This window comes from Sinohyriopsis cumingii, chromosome 2 (genome assembly GCF_028554795.1).
Source record: "Sinohyriopsis cumingii isolate HCF-2022 chromosome 2, ASM2855479v2, whole genome shotgun sequence".
Classification (NCBI taxonomy): Eukaryota; Metazoa; Mollusca; class Bivalvia; order Unionida; family Unionidae; genus Sinohyriopsis; species Sinohyriopsis cumingii.
This window is the reverse complement of record NC_142962.1, coordinates 89420731-89439247: the sequence shown is the minus strand read 5'-3', so window position 1 is coordinate 89439247 and position 18517 is coordinate 89420731. Positions and strand designations below refer to the sequence as shown.

The 18517-nt window shown below is 35.8% G+C and overlaps 1 protein-coding gene across 1 annotated transcript in view; it reads right to left on the bottom strand.

The window, feature by feature from the left end:
- LOC149805341 (vacuolar protein sorting-associated protein 54-like) overlaps positions 1 to 18517 on the bottom strand; it is a 55821-nt gene that overhangs the window by 23464 nt on the left and 13840 nt on the right. The window contains exons 4-9 of the mRNA XM_089949338.1: positions 17809 to 17941; positions 11099 to 11230; positions 10527 to 10576; positions 5830 to 5912; positions 4213 to 4248; positions 2685 to 2739 (exon numbers count right to left, since the gene is read on the bottom strand). Coding sequence (XP_089805464.1) covers positions 2685 to 2739; positions 4213 to 4248; positions 5830 to 5912; positions 10527 to 10576; positions 11099 to 11230; positions 17809 to 17941 — 489 coding nt within the window. The remainder of the gene's footprint in view (positions 1 to 2684; positions 2740 to 4212; positions 4249 to 5829; positions 5913 to 10526; positions 10577 to 11098; positions 11231 to 17808; positions 17942 to 18517) is intronic.

Below are 18517 nucleotides of genomic sequence, written 5' to 3'. Positions count from 1 at the left end.
GATTTGTAACGATGCTTTAACAATTTTTCAGTCATACTGCTAAGATGTCTGCAGTGTAGCAGTTTATAGAGATGTCTAGCACTGGGGCATCATGCCACAGACATGTATCTTGATGTCCCAGCCAGTCACATTATCCTGACACCAGACTGACCAGTCCTAACACTAGCCTCTTAATGCTGAGTGCCAAGCAAGGCAGCTATCAGTACCACTTTTATAAGACTTTGGTATTACTCTGCCTAGGTTCAAACCCATGAAGTCTTGCTTTAACCACCAGGCCACATGAGCAGTGTCTGAGAGCATGGAGCAGTAGCCTTTAATCTAACTGGTGCAAACTTTTCTCCTCCATAAAAAATTGCCACTTCCCCTGTTACACCTTCCAAGTGAGGACCTTTTAGCGTGTGAAATTTTCTCTATGACAGAAGTTTGAAATTGTTTTGTTCACAAGGCTCTCCCAACAAGAACCAGCCATTAATGTGCAGTGTGTATGGAATGGACAAAACACCTGCAGCCATCACCGTTTCAGCAGATTGGGTCTCAGGTACTATTCTGGGAATGCCTATAGCTAAACTGAGCTGATTGTTCACTTAGAACTGGCCTGAGCAGGGCTATCAGAATCACCTTGCAGTTTTGGCCTCTCATTAGCTCCAAAATCCTTCCCAACTGATTGTTAGTGCATCCATGGGCAATGCTTCTGGGTCCAGAACTGGTGAGATAAAGACTGGCAGTTACTGACTCCACCTTGTCACAAAAAATCTATCATCTGGCAAATTGCATAGATCCTTTGAAAAATGGTCGATTGGATGGACCAATTCTGTGTTGGGTTTGGCTCATTTTAACAAGGCTAGAACACCAGGCCAACCCAGAATATGTCTGATCTGGGTAGTTATGTCATCTGTGTGCAACAGCACAGAAATTCCCAAACCAGTATGTATATATCTGGTGATTCTGTCTCACCTTGTTTGATGAGATAGGTTACCACCACAGAATTACCTGACATATTTGGTTCTTCCACAATGAAATTGTTTTATTATGGCTCTCATTTCTATGATGTTGGTGGGTAAATTAAACTCATGGCTCCCATTCACCAATGAATAGTTAGGCTAGGCAAAGTATGGGATCCCCAACTGTTTGAGCTGGTGAAGATACATGTGGTAATTTCCAGCTGGAGCATCTGTAAAGGAACTTTTGCTGTGAGCTAATTTTTGTTGCACCAGTGATGCTGGAAAGATTTTACTTTCGTTTGAGATCATGATTTTGTGATCTAGATGCCCAAAAAATGGATGCATAGATCTTCCTGGGTCATTTCCTGAGAGTTGAAAAGAAAAACCACTAAAGAGAATCAAATCTGCCACTGAGTTGAGTAGCCCAAGGAACAAAATAAAGTAAAACTCTTTTGCCAAGATCCACTCCCTGTCTGAAACTGGCTCTGTGAGTTCAATAATAGGTGTTCATTGCAACTGAGGAAGGCAAACAAGATTGAGATTTGTAAGGTGGATGAAATATTAAGATCAGATTTGTCCCAACTGATACGGAAACACAAACTGACTCAAATGGGAAAGATCATTTCTGTCCCTGACCAGAGATCAACTTAAATTGTGTTTCAGGAGGATGTCATCGAGAGACATTGCCATCACTGATGATGAGATGAGAATGACCAGCAGAGACAAATTTAGTTTGATGATCTTAGTAAAAGCCCATGGGCTATGTATATGTCAAGTCTGCTGAGATCTATGTCTGGTCTGAGATTAATGTTGGCCTTGGGTAGCTGAAACAGTCTGGAGTAAAAACACCATTTGAAATTAAAGGAGTCTGGTGCCCACAGGAAGGCTGTCTGCAGGCTGGTGGGGTGGTAAGTCAACACTGGCTATTTGGAGGCCTGTGGAAGGAGAATCTTGTTTCCTTTCCCCTTTATCGTTTGATTTAATGCAAAAAATTTAATTTAACTTATTTCTGCAAAACTGCAATTTCAACTGCTCAGTGCAATATCATGAACTATCCCAAGTCACATATGGTGTGTCAATGAAAAAGCATCTGTCATAGGAATCATGAAATAATGCTTTATATAGAACTTGGCTTTCAGTAAAGATACATGTTCTGCTGGACAATGTCAGGCCTGTTAATATTATAGATGAAATGTTCTAGATGGTAATGACAGATGCTGAATAATATTTCAACCCATTTTATTTTGTCAGCCCAGGGTCTTGTCCTCCATTTCACAAACTCCTGACACTTTGGTTTCTGGCCATTTTCCTACTTGCTGTAGAGTAGGGAAGAAATCAAGTAAGCACTGTTTTATGGCTGAATTTTTATCCACAATGCCTTGTGAATGCTCAAATACAATGCTTCATAACAAATCAAGTAATATGAAAGGTATTTTTATAAATCTCAATTACAGAAAGAGAATCTGAAATGTTAATTGTGCATTAATGATGTTCCCGAGTTTCAGTACACACTGACACTAAAATTCCATTCTTATCTATAATGTAATATTACCTGAATTTTCATCCATCAATTAAGCTTTATAATTGCAATTTAAAAAATGGCAACTTTTAAAAACCTGAATAACTGAATGATATCTAAATCACTCCAACAGTTAATGATCAAAATATAGAGTTCTAGTGAGAATTAAGTTTTTAGAAGAGTTTTGCAAATGTAAGCCCAGGAAATCTAGGGCCATCTATTACCCCACAACTGCAAATCTCTGCTCATCCACTGTAAGGAATTCACCAGGTTTTCTCTCTGAAAAGATCAATTTAATATTGGAATAGAAGAAACATGACATTATTATAGGACCATACCAAATTTCTGTTCTCAGAAAATGAATGAATCAGGTTTAAAATTTTTAATTTTCCGAGGCAAAGAAAAATATAATTTTAGACCTGTCTATTTACAACTAAATGTCCTGAAGGTTTCAACATTGCTTGAATTTTAGCTATGGCCACACATGTAGCTATGGCCACAACATGTAGCTATGGCCACACATGTAGCTATGGCCATACATGTAGCTATGGCCACACATGTAGCTATGGCCATATATGTAGCTATGGCCATACATGTAGCTATGGCCACACATGTAGCTATGGCCACACATGTAGCTATGGCCACAACATGTAGCTATGGCCATATGTGTAGCTATGGCCACAGGTGTAGCTATGGCCATATATGTAGCTATGGCCATACATGTAGCTATGGCCATACATGTACCTATGGCCACATGTGTAGCTATGGCCACACGTGTACCTATGGTCACACGTGTACCTATGGCCACACATGTAGCTATGGCCACACATGTAGCTATGGCCATACATGTAGCTATGATCACACATGTAGCTATGGCCACACATGTAGCTATGGTCATACATGTAGCTATGGTCACACATGTAGCTATGGCCATACATGTACCTATGGCCACATGTGTAGCTATGGCCACACGTGTACCTATGGTCACACGTGTACCTATGGCCACACATGTAGCTATGGCCACACATGTAGCTATGGTCACACATGTAGCTATGGCCACACATGTAGCTATGGCCACACATGTAGCTATGGTCACATGTAGCTATGGCCATACATGTAGCTATGGCCACACATGTAGCAGCAAAAATATAAAGAATAATTGTGCTAATGTCTCACATATATTCCTGTAATCATGCACATATTTTCTGATCAAAATAATTTTGTTTCATAAAAAGATATCATTATTTTGACATTTACATTCTCACAAAGTTACACTAAATGTAATTCAAACTTACCATAGATGTCAATAGTAAAATACAGTGTATAGATTATAGTTATAAAACATGTAATAAATAACAACACCATAAATTATTAAACAAGAATACTTAATGTTACTTCTTATGCAAAACCACCTCTTGATCTGGACAGCTGTTTAAACATGAAAAGTGTTTCTGGTGTATGAATGCCCTGCCACTTCCTTTCTTTAAGCATAACTTGACAAAAGTCTGAAGTATGAACAGACAGTTGGAAAGATGGATGGACAAGGTGTGCTATACGCCCCTTCTACATCTGGTGGGGTGGGGGTGGGGGTATATAAGTTTACTTCTTACTGAGATGGTAACAATGCAGCTATTCCTTTCTTATTATCTCTCTAGCTTACCCTGGTCGAGGTGGCCATGCAGCATACAATTGTGGAATGAAAGTGGATATAATTTCAAGATCATATCAATGACCAATATTAAAAAAACTCACCTAGGTCAGTCTTTTTTTCTGGAAGTGATAGCTTTCCTGCAAAAGTCAATACAGTTATTTATTTATTTATTATAAAACAGTAACAACATAATATAAAAAAAATATTACAGAATCACTGATTGTTTCATCATGAAACATATCACTCATAAATTCATATGACCATGATTGAGCCCTAAAATAAAAAGCAAAAATTTATACAGCTCCTGTGGATGCCAAAAGAAAATAAACTGAAACATGTATACATGTTTTGCTTTACCTGAAGCTAAATCTCACATTTATCACCCCAAAAATGGGCTATCCTTGCATCTGTAATATTATCACTATATAATGTACAATGGGCTGTCCTTGCATCTGTAATATTATCACTATATAATGTACAATGGGCTGTCCTTGCATCTGTAATATTATCACTATATAATGTACAATGGGCTGTCACTGCATCTGTACTATTACCACTAAATAATGTACAATGGGCTGTCCTTGCATCTGTACTATTATCACTAAACAATGTACAATGGGCTGTCCTTGCATCTGTACTATTACCACTAAATAATGTACAATGGCTGTCCTTGCATCTGTACGATTATCACTAAATAATGTACAATGGGCTGTCCTTGCATCTGTATTATCACCACTAAATAATGTACAATGGGCTGTCCTTGCATCTGTACTATTACCACTAAATAATGTACAATGGGCTGTCCTTGCATCTGTACTATTATCACTAAACAATGTACAATGGGCTGTCCTTGCATCTGTACTATTACCACTAAATAATGTACAATGGGCTGTCCTTGCATCTGTACGATTATCACTAAATAACGTACAATGGGCTGTCCTTGCATCTGTATTATCACCACTAAATAATGTACAATGGGCTGTCCTTGCATCTGTACTATTATCAATAAACAATGTACAATGGGCTGTCCTTGCATCTATACTATTATCAATAAACAATGTACAATGGGCTGTCCTTGCATCTGTACTATTATCAATAAACAATGTACAATGGGCTGTCCTTGCATCTGTATTATCACCACTAAATAATGTACAATGGGCTGTCCTTGCATCTGTACTATTACCACTAAATAATGTACAATGGGCTGTCCTTGCATCTGTATTATCACCACTAAATAATGTACAATGGGCTGTCCTTGCATCTGTACGATTATCAATAAATAATGTACAATGGGCTGTCCTTGCATCTGTACTATTACCAATAAATAATGTACAATGGGCTGTCCTTGCATCTGTACTATTATCAATAAACAATGTACAATGGGCTGTCCTTGCATCTGTACTATAATCACAAAGTTCTCAGATATGGACAATAACTCTTCGAAATTTGTCAGGATGGTAAAAATCGAACTTGAACTAGGTTGTCTTAATATACAGCCCCATATAAATTTGGCCTCAAACCAGGATGCCCTATGAAACATGAAACATGCAGAAATGAAATTCATGACAGATGAATGATTGATATGATTTGATGGCTGGACATGGACAGTGTTATATGTCCAGGCAAACATGAACAGGCAACAGGAAAATCATAAAACACATCGGATTCTGGCTACAACTTTTAAAATTAACACTATTACTTGCATCTAGCTGACCAACCTGTATTTGATATGTGGTCTACTAAAAACTGGAATTCTGTTGGCACATCTGCCTGCTTCCATCTCTCATTGTCCAGGATCAAACTGTCCAAACAGAATTTATCACAAATTAAACCCTCTAATTAAAATCATATCATCTCATACATACTATATGACACACTATGAAATAAAATTCAGTAATAACACACAGAAATATAATCAAGAAATAAGAAGACATCTGTGAAATTATGAGATAATCAAAATTTTTAAACCGTGCTAAGTAGTTATCCAATGTCAAATTTTATAGCAAACTATGCTTCTCTGAGAATGATTACCTATTTACATTAAGACTGGGGAATATAAGCCTGCTGCCTCCTAAATCAAGCCCTACTAAAAGAAAATAATTAATCTTTTCTGTCTACATCATACTGACAAAGGGAAATAACTCTTGTCCCTACATCCCCCTGCCACCCTTGGTGTTGTCAGTTTTCAACTGGGTATCCATCAATCCAAATAATCAGTTATCCGGGTACCTGATCAAATGGAAATTGTATTAAATATGTGCAAAATTGAGGTCAGCATCTGTTTAAAATTCACAGTATCTGATATGTATCACCACCTAATGTCATCTGCTACAAAATCCAAGAATTCATCCTCACTGTCAGAGGCCAAAAAATATATATGTTTGGTTGGTGACTGTCCCTATTTTTCCTTGCCAACCCTAACACTTTTTACTCCCACCCCCCAGGTATTTAGTACATTATTTACATCCACCATTATAATATATAATGTTTAAAAAAATATTTACATACCTCCTCTAATTTTAAAACCATGCAATAGGAAACACATATTTTGTTTGCCTGATATCCTCCATCGTCATCTAGTAAATCATCTTGGTCTATTCTCGTACTATCCCATATGCTTGTACTCCACAACCAATTTTAAAAACAAGGCATCACGGATACAAAAATGCACAAGACCTAGTCATTCCTTTCACTGAATTATAAATTCTAACCCGATTGTCACCAGGGGGTCCCGAACACCATCAACTTGTTGGCATTTTAAATCAAAAGGTAGTTTAGTTAGCAACATGGTTGCCATATTTTCTGTTTTCAATCAACATATGTAACGTAGTTCACTGTCTTGGAAAATCTCAATAATTCTGTAAATTTTCGATTTACTTCTCTTTGAATGGATGTATACAAGAGTTCCTCCTTTTTCTTTGCTGAAACAGACTATTATAGAAACCAGAAACAGAGACCAGTCAGTTTGTTTACACTGGAAGATTACAGTGGCAACTACAATAATTCTAGTATTAGGGACCCCTTCTGACTATCAGGTTAGAAATTATAAGTCAATGAATGAAATGACTACTTCTTAAAAATTGCTAGGGGGCACAAACAAATGGGCGAACACTTTAGTCATTTTAAATATCATCTGACTCTGTTTCCTTGGCTTCACTGTCGTATGTGGATGCTTTTCTGAGACTAAGCTTAGCTTTGTAAGTAACACTTTGATCATATAGTTTGTGAAATCTATTAAAGGCTGCAACTGAACACGTCAGTTGTGCAGCACAAACAAATAACTACCCTGTTACTTGCCACTTCACCACACTTGCAGCACAACCACATGGTTGTCATGTTGGAAAACAAGTTATTAATGAATAATTTACTTGAAGAGTCACACCTCTGCTTGACACTGAAACAGTAGTGACATCTCTGCCTGGCAGTACACATATTCAAGGCTCAGTCATAAAGACTGTCAACTTGCTGCCTCAACAAACACTGACAGAAAACCTGTGTGCAGTAAATGGGTACACAGTGAAAGCACAAGTATAGCAAATTTCATCCATTTATTTGAATTGGCTCTCAAGCTATAAAGCAGATAGGAAAATCTTACTGAAACCAAGTATCTTAATCAATAATCTGGACCTTGTGGTATGTGAAAAACCTTCTGGTGAATATGTATAAATATGCAGAGTTTAATCCCTTAATTTTAAATGGCTCTAAAGTTAATGAGTGGAAAGAAATGTGTGATGGAAAAATTAAAATAATGAGCCATTACCATAATTTTGAAGACAGGACATCCAATCTGGTATAAGACAAATCTTATGATGAAGTATAAGTATACAAAGTTTCACCTCTTAAACACATGCGATGGTAAAAAGAGAAAGTGGAGAGGAAAATGTGAATACTTTAACCATTACAGAAGCATGACCCTGAAAATGCAACTCCCTATGAGACTGGTTGAGCATGATGCAAGATATATACTTTTTCACCCCTCAATCTTGAAAAGCTCAAAAGAGTTACAAAGTGTAATAGAATATTGGAAACATAAAGCTGTGACCTTAACCTTGAAAATAAGACTTCCCAATGTGACACACTTTTTTTAAATGAAGAACGAGCTTCATCCCTCAAACTCAAAAACTCTAAAGTTACAGAACAGAGAGGAAAATCTGATAGAAAACTTAAAAATTAAGTCATAACCTTGACTTAAAGGGTAGGACCCCTACTGTTATAAATGACATGCCAGCAAATGATGATGTATAAACATGACTTAAAATTATAAAGCAGAGAGGAAAGTGATGGAAAACATCAATATTGAAACCTGACCTTGACCCTTATGACACCAGCCTAAATGTGGTATGTGACACATGTTATAATGATACATACATTGTTCCCACACTTTTCTAAAGACAAATTTCCTGTCTTTTCTTTGGGTTTTCCAGGATGAAATTAATTTTTTCAAGGTAAACATATAATCATTAGTGAATGGAACTAAAGAACATATTAGCTTAGAAAACATGCATTTTTCAAACCAAAGATGTTTTTATTTCAAGACTCTCCCAAAACACCTAAATCAGATGTATACCCACATACTAAACCACAGAAGGCATCACAAGAAACGAATTTGACTATTGCATATTCATAAAAAATTTGCACGCTAAATCATTTCAATTTACATAATAAAAATGCTAACTTTACTTTGCTGAACTGCATTATGTTGGAATGAACATAAATTAGTTCTATTTCCTTTCAAACTTTTAATTCAAAATCAGAATAACAATCTACAAGCATGTTATTCAAATTAAACATTTCTTACCACGGTAAAAAAAACTCATTTAAATGCAAAGTATTTAATCTTAAATTAATTTGAAAATTTTAACCGTGAATTAATCTGTGCCAATAAAATCCAAAGCTAGCCACATTTTTCAAACCTAAACTCCTTAAGATGCTTTGGTTAAAATCCATCACTTGAAAGACATAATTACAAAAGGGCTGAACTAAATTTAGACAAAAAAGAATTGAATTTGATGTAAAATCCACATATTTCTGCTTATCAGTGATAGGAAAATGATTTAGTTGCCCAAAAATTGCAAGCAATATGAACATTATTTCTTTAATCTGCTAACAGATGAGACAAAACTGCAACTATGATGAAATTTTTTACCTGGTACTCGCAGTTTTCATTCCTAGTCACAAGACTACACAAATCGCACAATAAACCCCTTTCCAATGTTTTCGTACAATTCTTCAAAAACCTTTTGTGAAAGTACGAAAGGACACATAACTCTCAACATATTCATTCAGAGAACAATGACCAGAAACCTGGCACCATTGCAGCAACCCGGACAAAGCCAGATTCATCCAGCAGACAGCACTTGTCAATACGGTAGTCATGCAATACAACAAAACCATCACTGACATACTCTATGCTGATAAATCTTACCCAGGTAGTTATTCTTGGAATAAATATGTTGTGAATTTTGTGCAACTTTGTTGTTTTACAAACAGTATGCAACTTTCATTTAATATTTTTAATTTTCTACACAATATTTAAAATGGATTATTGTTGATCTCACATGACCAATGGACCTCTGATGTCAGATGCATGTAGGCTGTAAGATTTGTATACTTGTATGACTAGCAATGTAAATGGGGAGTACCATGTCAAATTTCATCAACACTAGTTTCATCTCATCTGTCAGCAGATTAAAGACATAATGATTATAATATTTATGAGAAAATAAATCTTTTTCTATCAATTTCATGTATGACTTGATGTAACTGCATTTAGGTTTGCTAGGCAAACTCATAAGTGGCTACCCTTTGCTGCCACCTTGTTGTCTTTTTGTGTTGTTAGATTAACTTTTATACCTTCCAAGCAAGAAACGATACCAATATGGAGCTGTCTGTGAACTAACCAGTCTACTAGACAAATCTAATCCACTGAGTGTCTGGAATGACTACACAAATATGCTTATGACAAGCACCTAAATGAAAAAATACTGCAACCTGCATATATTTTGGTTATGATTCAATTACATAAATGTTTTTGTTATCAAGTGGTGGCAGAAAATTCCTGGATTTTCATTCCTACCTCCTTTTTCCGTGATTTCCAGATAGTATGAGAACTCCGTGTACTGGTACAAACAAATGTTATCCCTTAATCTCAAACAGTTTAGAAGTTATTGACTGGTAACTACAGTATGATGAACATTTGAACATATGGATGGAGGAAGGGAAATATAAATAATATATCCCCAGCTTTTCATGAAAAGGCAGGAGGTATCAAGATTGTAGATCATGCTAGTAAAGGAAGATATGGACACAGTTAATACAGACTACTGAAAAATAAACAGGTTATCAACTGCAACAAGAAATAAATATTCTTCTTGACATTTTACACCAAAGAATGAAAATTATCTCTTGTACCTACCTTAATTTATTTCTTCTCTCGTCATGGAATCTATTTACAATTCTATTTGCCTGTGTACAAAAAAAGAAAGATACAGGTGCTTTTAGTCATTATTTCAGTCAAGGAAGCATGAAATACACTTTTGGTAAAGTGGTACAGTACTTTCCCAAATGGCAATTTGCACATCAAGTTTCACGAAAACATTTAAAAATGTGGTTGATCCAAGTAAAAACAATTTAAAGAGCTATTAAGGTTTATGAAATGGCACTTAAAATGGATGGTTTAAATGTATGTCTTTATTTCTCAGGGGTTAAGGTGCAATACTGCTGTAGATAAGGATACTTGCAAAATTTTTCAGTGCTTTTTTGTTATGGAAATACCAGACACATAAAAAATAATACAAAATTTGCAGCACTTATGAATACCTGTTATAGGCATGGACATGGCAACCTAGAATATGAAGAGACAATAATGACAGCAACTACTACACTTACTGGATATGGTATAAGATCTCCAGCTCAAACAGTAAAATATATCAACAATGATCAACTTCTAGCTACTAATTCATAGCTTTAAAGACTTGCATTGGTTACCTGACTCTGTAAGCTTCCTCTTAAAGACATGCTCCTTCGACCACAAATACACTCACAGTCAGTTACAAACTTCTCCACTTCCCGGGACAAGGCAACAAATTCCGCAGAGGACAGTCGCTCTAAGAAACCATCCTGAAAATGGTGAAACTAATTCAAAATTGTGTCACCTCATTTACTTGTTACTGTAAATGCTTAAAATTACATGGAGAAATTCAGCACAACCATTCTTAACACAAGCCAAGCAATGAAGGTGGTAGATAAAAAATGTGTGTGGGAAATAACAGTAAAACTGATGCCTGAAGGATATGGGAGATAGCTGTAAAAGGGGAAACGATTATGATAGGATTGGAATGTAAAAAAGTCTGAAATAATGCAAGTTGTCCCTGAATATTTCTTCTCCATCATTTTTGGCAATTTCACTCTGTATCCCTTTTCCTAGAGGTGCACCAATTTCTGATACGAATGACTAGATATTAACTCCACTCCCAATAACTGACAATGTTTAAATTCTTTACATAAAATAATGTTGAAGAGGTTGTACAACATCAAGCAAAATTAGTTTGGTTAGATGCCCAGTCACTTACACTAAGATGCCAACCCACAATCATGTAATGATCAGCCCAAAAATGTGTAAATTGGGTGAAGTTCTATAATTTTCTAGATAAAAATCTGCATTCACCATCCCTAAAAACTGTAATTTGGGACCAAAGTCTGTAACTGTCAAGATGAAAATCCTAATAAAATCTGTAATTAGCCAAATAAAACATGTTTTACAAGTATCTTGGAGTGATCACTGGACCCTTAATAACGCAAGAACAAGGACATTTCATTTTGAAATAATGGTCAATTTATTTTTTATAGATATCATATTTCCACTGAATACTTATTTCCCTACAGTGGCAGCAAAAACTGGAATATTACGCACCACAAGAAAATTAGTAACAAGGGATTCTGCCCTTGTAAGAGCGTTAATGTGAGATAATGCTTTGCTACTGCTTAATAAACTTGTTTGTTTTTTGTTGGGGGTAGCTGTCTCATAGTGTGCTTTGATGGCTAAATATATGTATTCATGTCATATCTTTCACTGTGGCTGTTAATTTCAGAATCACATACTGTAGTATAATTTATGTTCATGAGGCTAAATTTTCATGGATTTGTTGAAAAAAGACATTTTTGTGTGTACTTAAATTGTGGTTTTGCCTGTCTAAGTTTGCATATTATTTGGTATTTTGATTTTATTGCTGAATCTCTACAAATACCATAAATAAAGAATACAAAACAATGCCGATATAATGGTCACTTGAATGTTAAAACAATACTACATGTATGAGTGCAAAGCAAAGACCTGACAAATTCAATATTTAGACCTTGTTTTCATCCAAGTGAATAGCATCAATGGAAGCCAATGCAGCTAGCAACACTAAAATGATGCTACCATCTGTCATGATCAATCACTTACTCAGTTTTCATCCGAGTGCTCAACATCAAATGAAGCTGATGCCACCAAAGTGTGACAATGCTAACTATACTGTAAGACAGTGGAATCTCTCCATTGTTGTTGCTTGCCTAGCATACCGACCAACTTTAACTACTAGACTTGATAATAAATAATGAGTACGCAGACAAAATTAAAATCACATTTCCACAGCTGATTTATATAATTATGGAAAGAGAAGATGTTATTGGTGATGATCAGGGCAATGTATTGGTGAACCTTGCAAAGTCAGTAATGAAGCCAATTCAAGCTGAATGGATAATTGCAGCTCATGGACAATGAATGAAGATCAGATTTGTTTAATCATGCAATCTGAGATTATTTATTTGACAAGCATTTGTGTGCACCATGAGAGTGGATTGACATTATGTTGATACAGTAGCTTTGTCCTAAATTCAGTGAAATGTAAGCGTTAATACGCTTAAGTAAATAGTGTATATATGTAGTCTTATGTTAACAGTGCTAGTATTTTACAGGCTTTTTGTTTTTTTTGGATTAAAAATGCATGGTTAAAATTAAATGTGCTTTCAGGAGGATTAAATTTTTTAACAGTTGTTTGTACTCAAACGAACGATCAATTTGAATAGTATTCAATTTAATTTTAATAAAAATCTGTTATATTATTATTTTCATTTTCAGTATTACTAGTGTTTGAATACATTATGTTTTTTCTCGTTCCCTTTATCCTTATACAGAATTTAAAGCAGTGAGTGGAAAATACAAAAACCAGATAACTTGTCCTACATGTCCATTGGAAAAATGTGCTTTATAATTTCTTTTGCTAAGGGTTAAAACAAAATTTACACATATACATATATATTTTATTACCAGATTACATTATTGACGTTATCAAATAGCTAGGAAGGAAACACAGTAAGAAAATGGGGGTGGTTATCATCACATGTGGCTAATTTTTCTATGGGTCTTCAAATTCTTGGTTTGGGGCAACAAGAGAAACTATGAAAACTGGTCCACAGTGAAAAATTATGATACTTTGGTACCTTGCAAAATGCAAATGAAACATTCTACAGTGTATCTGGTTCTGAACTTTTAAAGGGATTTTTCTGCTCAAGTCTGGATACTCAGACCCTGTGTATATCTTGTCTAGTGCAGACATTGGAAGAGGATGACAACATGTGATATCTGATTGGTTAATGCACACTGAAGCAGCAAATCCAAAGCAACATTATGAATGCAGCTAGGCTGTATCCGATTGGTTAATGCACACTGAAGCAGCAAATCCAAAGCAACATTATGAATGCAGCTAGTGACCAAGACTAATTAGGTTGTATCTGATTGGTTAATGCACACTGAAGCAGCAAATCCAAAGCAACATTATGAATGCAGCTAGTGACCAAGACTAATTAGGTTGTATCTGATTGGTTAATGCACACTGAAGCAGCAAATCCAAAGCAACATTATGAATGCAGCTAGTGACCAAGACTAATTAGGTTGTATCTGATTGGTTAATGCACACTGAAGCAGCAAATCCAAAGCAACATTATGAATGCAGCTAGTGACCAAGACTAATCAGGTTGTATCTGATTGGTTAATGCACACTGAAGCAGCAAATCCAAAGCAACATTATGAATGCAGCTAGTGACCAAAACTAATTAGGTTGTATCTAATTATATGGCTCAATCTGAATGGGTGTTCTCACTGTGAGTAAGTACTTTCATTTCAAGTAGAGCAGGACATCTGGAACTTGAACAGATAGCACAGGTCATATAGTCGAAAATGACATCATACACACAGACTGTGCTTACGAAAGAAGCAACATGCTGAGGCCTGTTCCAGTAAAATATGCCTGGGACCCAAGGAAGGCACTTTTGATGTGAGGTACTCACCCATGGATGCAATTTAGAATTTTTGTTATCATTTTAATAAGAACGCTATGAAATTAAAGTACCCTGACATACATTTAAAAAAACTGCCTTCCCAAAATAACAAGTACACCGCTCCCTCGATAACTCGCGCCCGGATAACTCGCGATCCCACTTATAACGCAGTGTCCGTCTTGGCTCCCGATTTTTTCCAGATAAAATGTATTTAAAATATCTTTAAAATATGCTGAACATGAAAAAATTACGATAAGAATTGATAAATTAAACCTTGATACATTAATGGTTTTAACATCGAAAATGGTGATTAATGCCCGTAAAAATATAATCCATATTTTGAAATTTGCAAGTTCTAAAGAAGAATTAATTTCAGAGATCTCGAAAATGCTTAATTACGCGTATTTGGATGCCAATTTTTGATCTGGGACGCAGAAAATCACTGAGGTGGGAGTCCTCCATACGCATGTAATAGGTGCGCGGGAAAATTCAAAGATTTGCCGGTCCTGTTTCAGCCACCTGCTTTGTGGGAAAATGTGTTGATCAGTTAACTGTGCTGATATTTACAATGACAGAATTCAGTGACTGAAAGACTCTTTGATGTACTGTTACCATTTTATAAGAGTACATTAAAAAAAAAAAGAACATGATGCAACAGCTAGGTGGCTAGTTCAAAGACTTTGACTAGCAGCCGAGTGAGAAAATGTACTGATGTTTAGTGATTGACTTCAGAGGTAGAAAGACCCAGTTTTAAAATCCTAGCGAGACCTCTGTTTAAAGATATCATATATTATGTAAGTTTTTATGATAAATAGTTGTCATTATACTGTAAATAAACAGTCTGGTGAAATAGCGATCAATGAAAAATTCTGGTAAATGCTAACAGGTGGCAACAGAGAATGAAATAAACACCAATTAAACGTCTTCCTATGTGAAAGTCACGTTCTAATCCTTTAATTCCGTTTCAGTGTAAACATTATAATCACAACATATTCTGTTCATTGAAAACATGAAAAGAGTCAATCGACCGTCACATCGAAACCCGTAAGTACTTCTGTGAGAACCTAATTACATGTACATGCCGGCTTTGTTTTGATCAACAACTTGGGGAAGTGTTTGTTGTATTAAAAAAAATCGATTACAAGAGACCTCGGGTGCTGGATTAAGGGTCTTGGAGCTGCCTTTGACATAAAGCAAAACAGTAACAGAGACAACGACGATGATAGTGACTTCGAATGTTTCAGTGAAACTGATGTCATTAATGCCAAGGCTGTTTGGGAGAAATTCGTACAGACTCATGGTCCTGAGATGGGCATTTCTCTTGATGATATGGAGGAGTGGATTTGTGCTGACAATGATTGCCCCACAGCCGAATACATGTCAGATGAAACTATAATTATTTCTATAGCGAACAAATTTGCAGCAGAAGACGATTCTAACTGGAGTAAAACAAGTGTTGAAAGTGATGCAGATGCAGATGTTGCACCCCCCACCCCTCTGCACAGGAAGCAATCCAATATTTTGATATTGCCATAAGGTGGCTGGAGACCCAAAATGTTGACTACGTAAAGCTCATGCAGTTGAGAGATCTGAGGGATTTTGCTCGGCGGCAGAGAAAACAAGGAGTAACACACACACAAAAAAATAACTGATTTTTTCAAAAAGTGAATTGATATTTGTCAAGCGTGGCACAAACGGCAAGTATTAACTTGTTCTAATTTACGTTGTTTTAAAATTGTAGACCAATTAAATACGTCTGTACTGATTAACCCTTGTTTTTTTTTTTTTTTTTTTCCATTTTACTTCTATCACATTCAGAAATATTTATCTATCTATCGTTCGATTGACACTGTTTCTCGAAAAGAGTCGATCTTTTGTATATAAAAAAAACGTCTAATTTGGATCAAACAATAAAACTACAATGTATCCAATTCAACATAAAAATTAGTGACGTAGTACACAATGTGTGAAGTGGTACACAGGTTAAGCGAACGGAAACCACGTGGAATAATGTTTTCGATGATCGCCTCAATATACTGTAATTTATCCTGAAATTAATGTTGTCCTATGACGAAATAATAAAGTACACCGTTATGAAGAGATATTTATTAACATTTAATCTCAGAACGATTATAAAGTGAGTATTCAACAATATAATCTGCCTACCCCCCCCCCTTATTTCTCCGTTATGTCGTCAATCACTTTATTGGTTTTGGGCTTATTTCATAGGTCCCGCGATAACTCGCGCCTCACTTATAGTGCGGTCCATGTTTCTGGACCCCGATGTGCGTGAGTTATCGAGGGAGTGGTGTAAGTTTAAACGGAAAAGCCATGACAACTTTAGCCAATTCTATGTCTAAAATACAAACCTATGATGCTAATTAAGAGGTCTGGACGTCACCTACTCAAATCTAGCTTAACCATCTCTCAAAATTTCTTAATGTTTACTTGATTCATAATGCATCCAGAGCTGCCAACCCTCGCAATTTGTGAAAAGTGGGATAAAAATTAGTGAATTTTAAATGCAATCAGTGAAAAACTGTATCATGACACTAACTCCATCCACTTCAATGGTCAGTACTGCACTGTATCAAAATCAAAATAAAAATAAAACTTATTATTTACACTGATTACATGTACTACTTCATTTGCAGACAAATTTACTGATATACACAAACTTCACGCTATTTGTCATGATATGATGCTGTGGCAGTTTTTAACTTCCTCAATTAGACTATGGTAAATTTGTTAAAAAAAAGAAAACTCACAAACAATGCTTCAGCATTGGTAGCATGCAGAACTTGAGTAGGTGGCTTAAAGTACTCCAAAACTGAAATCTGCTGGAAGTGCTATAGCAGTGTGCTTTATCACATCATTCTGCCACATGCCCACAGAAGCTTGTATCGTTGCTTACAATTTATCTGTCATACATGTACTATATAATAATATTACTACAGGCTACATGTATGACAGGTAAACTGTAAGCAACAATGCCAGCCCTTGTGCACCTTCCCAACTGTAAAATTCGCAGCATACTACTGTGCAATGTTTGATGGCTAAATGCTAGGCCAAATTTTGGTGTACTCCTTTCTATACTTCACTTTTTGTGAATACCAATCTTTATCCTTGGAGGTGAAAATACTTTAACTGCAGTTTAGCTTAATTACTAAATGGTATTAATCCAGAAGAAACATTAATCAGTGAACAATAAGTGGTGTCAGCACATGCATCTTTGGTATTTCATTTTCAAAGTCAAGTTGTTAAAAAGCCTGATTATATTAAGAATCCATCTAAATTAGTAAAAACAAAATTTCTGTTTAAGACTAAGAAAAATAGGCCCATTTAACAGGAAACCAATTATCCACATATTATTTTACCTTTGCTCTAGCATTCATGACCTTCACACATCTGTCATGGGCATGGTCCCCAATGGAGTACAGCATTTCCCTCAGACTAGCTGTAGCTTTGTTGAAATTATCTGTTGTCAGCATCACATCTACCTCTTCAGTACTAAAAAGAAGGATCCAGCTTAATATATATATATATATATATATATATATATATATATATATATATATATATATATATATATATATATATATATATATATATATATATATATATATATATATCAATGTACAATCTGCATATTGCCCTTGCAACAGTACTGAATCTACTCTTCTAAAAGTAGTTAATGACATTCTCTCTGCGTTGGATAGTGGAAAGATTACAGTCCTCACCCTCCTTGATTTGTCTGCAGCATTTGACACAATAGACCATGATATATTACTTCACCATCTCCAGCATGTATTTGAGATTCATGATACAGCCATACTGTGGTTCAAGTCCTACTTGGTCAACAGGACACAAATTGTGTCTGCAAATGGAATACACTCCAGCCCAGTCGATCTATGTTGTGGTGTTCCACAGGGGTCTGTTCTTGGACCAGTTCTCTTCATTCTATACACTCAGCCGCTCTCAAATGTCATAGATCATCATCCAGTGTCTCACCAATTGTATGCTGATGACACCCAAATATACAAATCTAGCCACCCAACTGAAGTTGATGCTACCACCCAAGGTGTA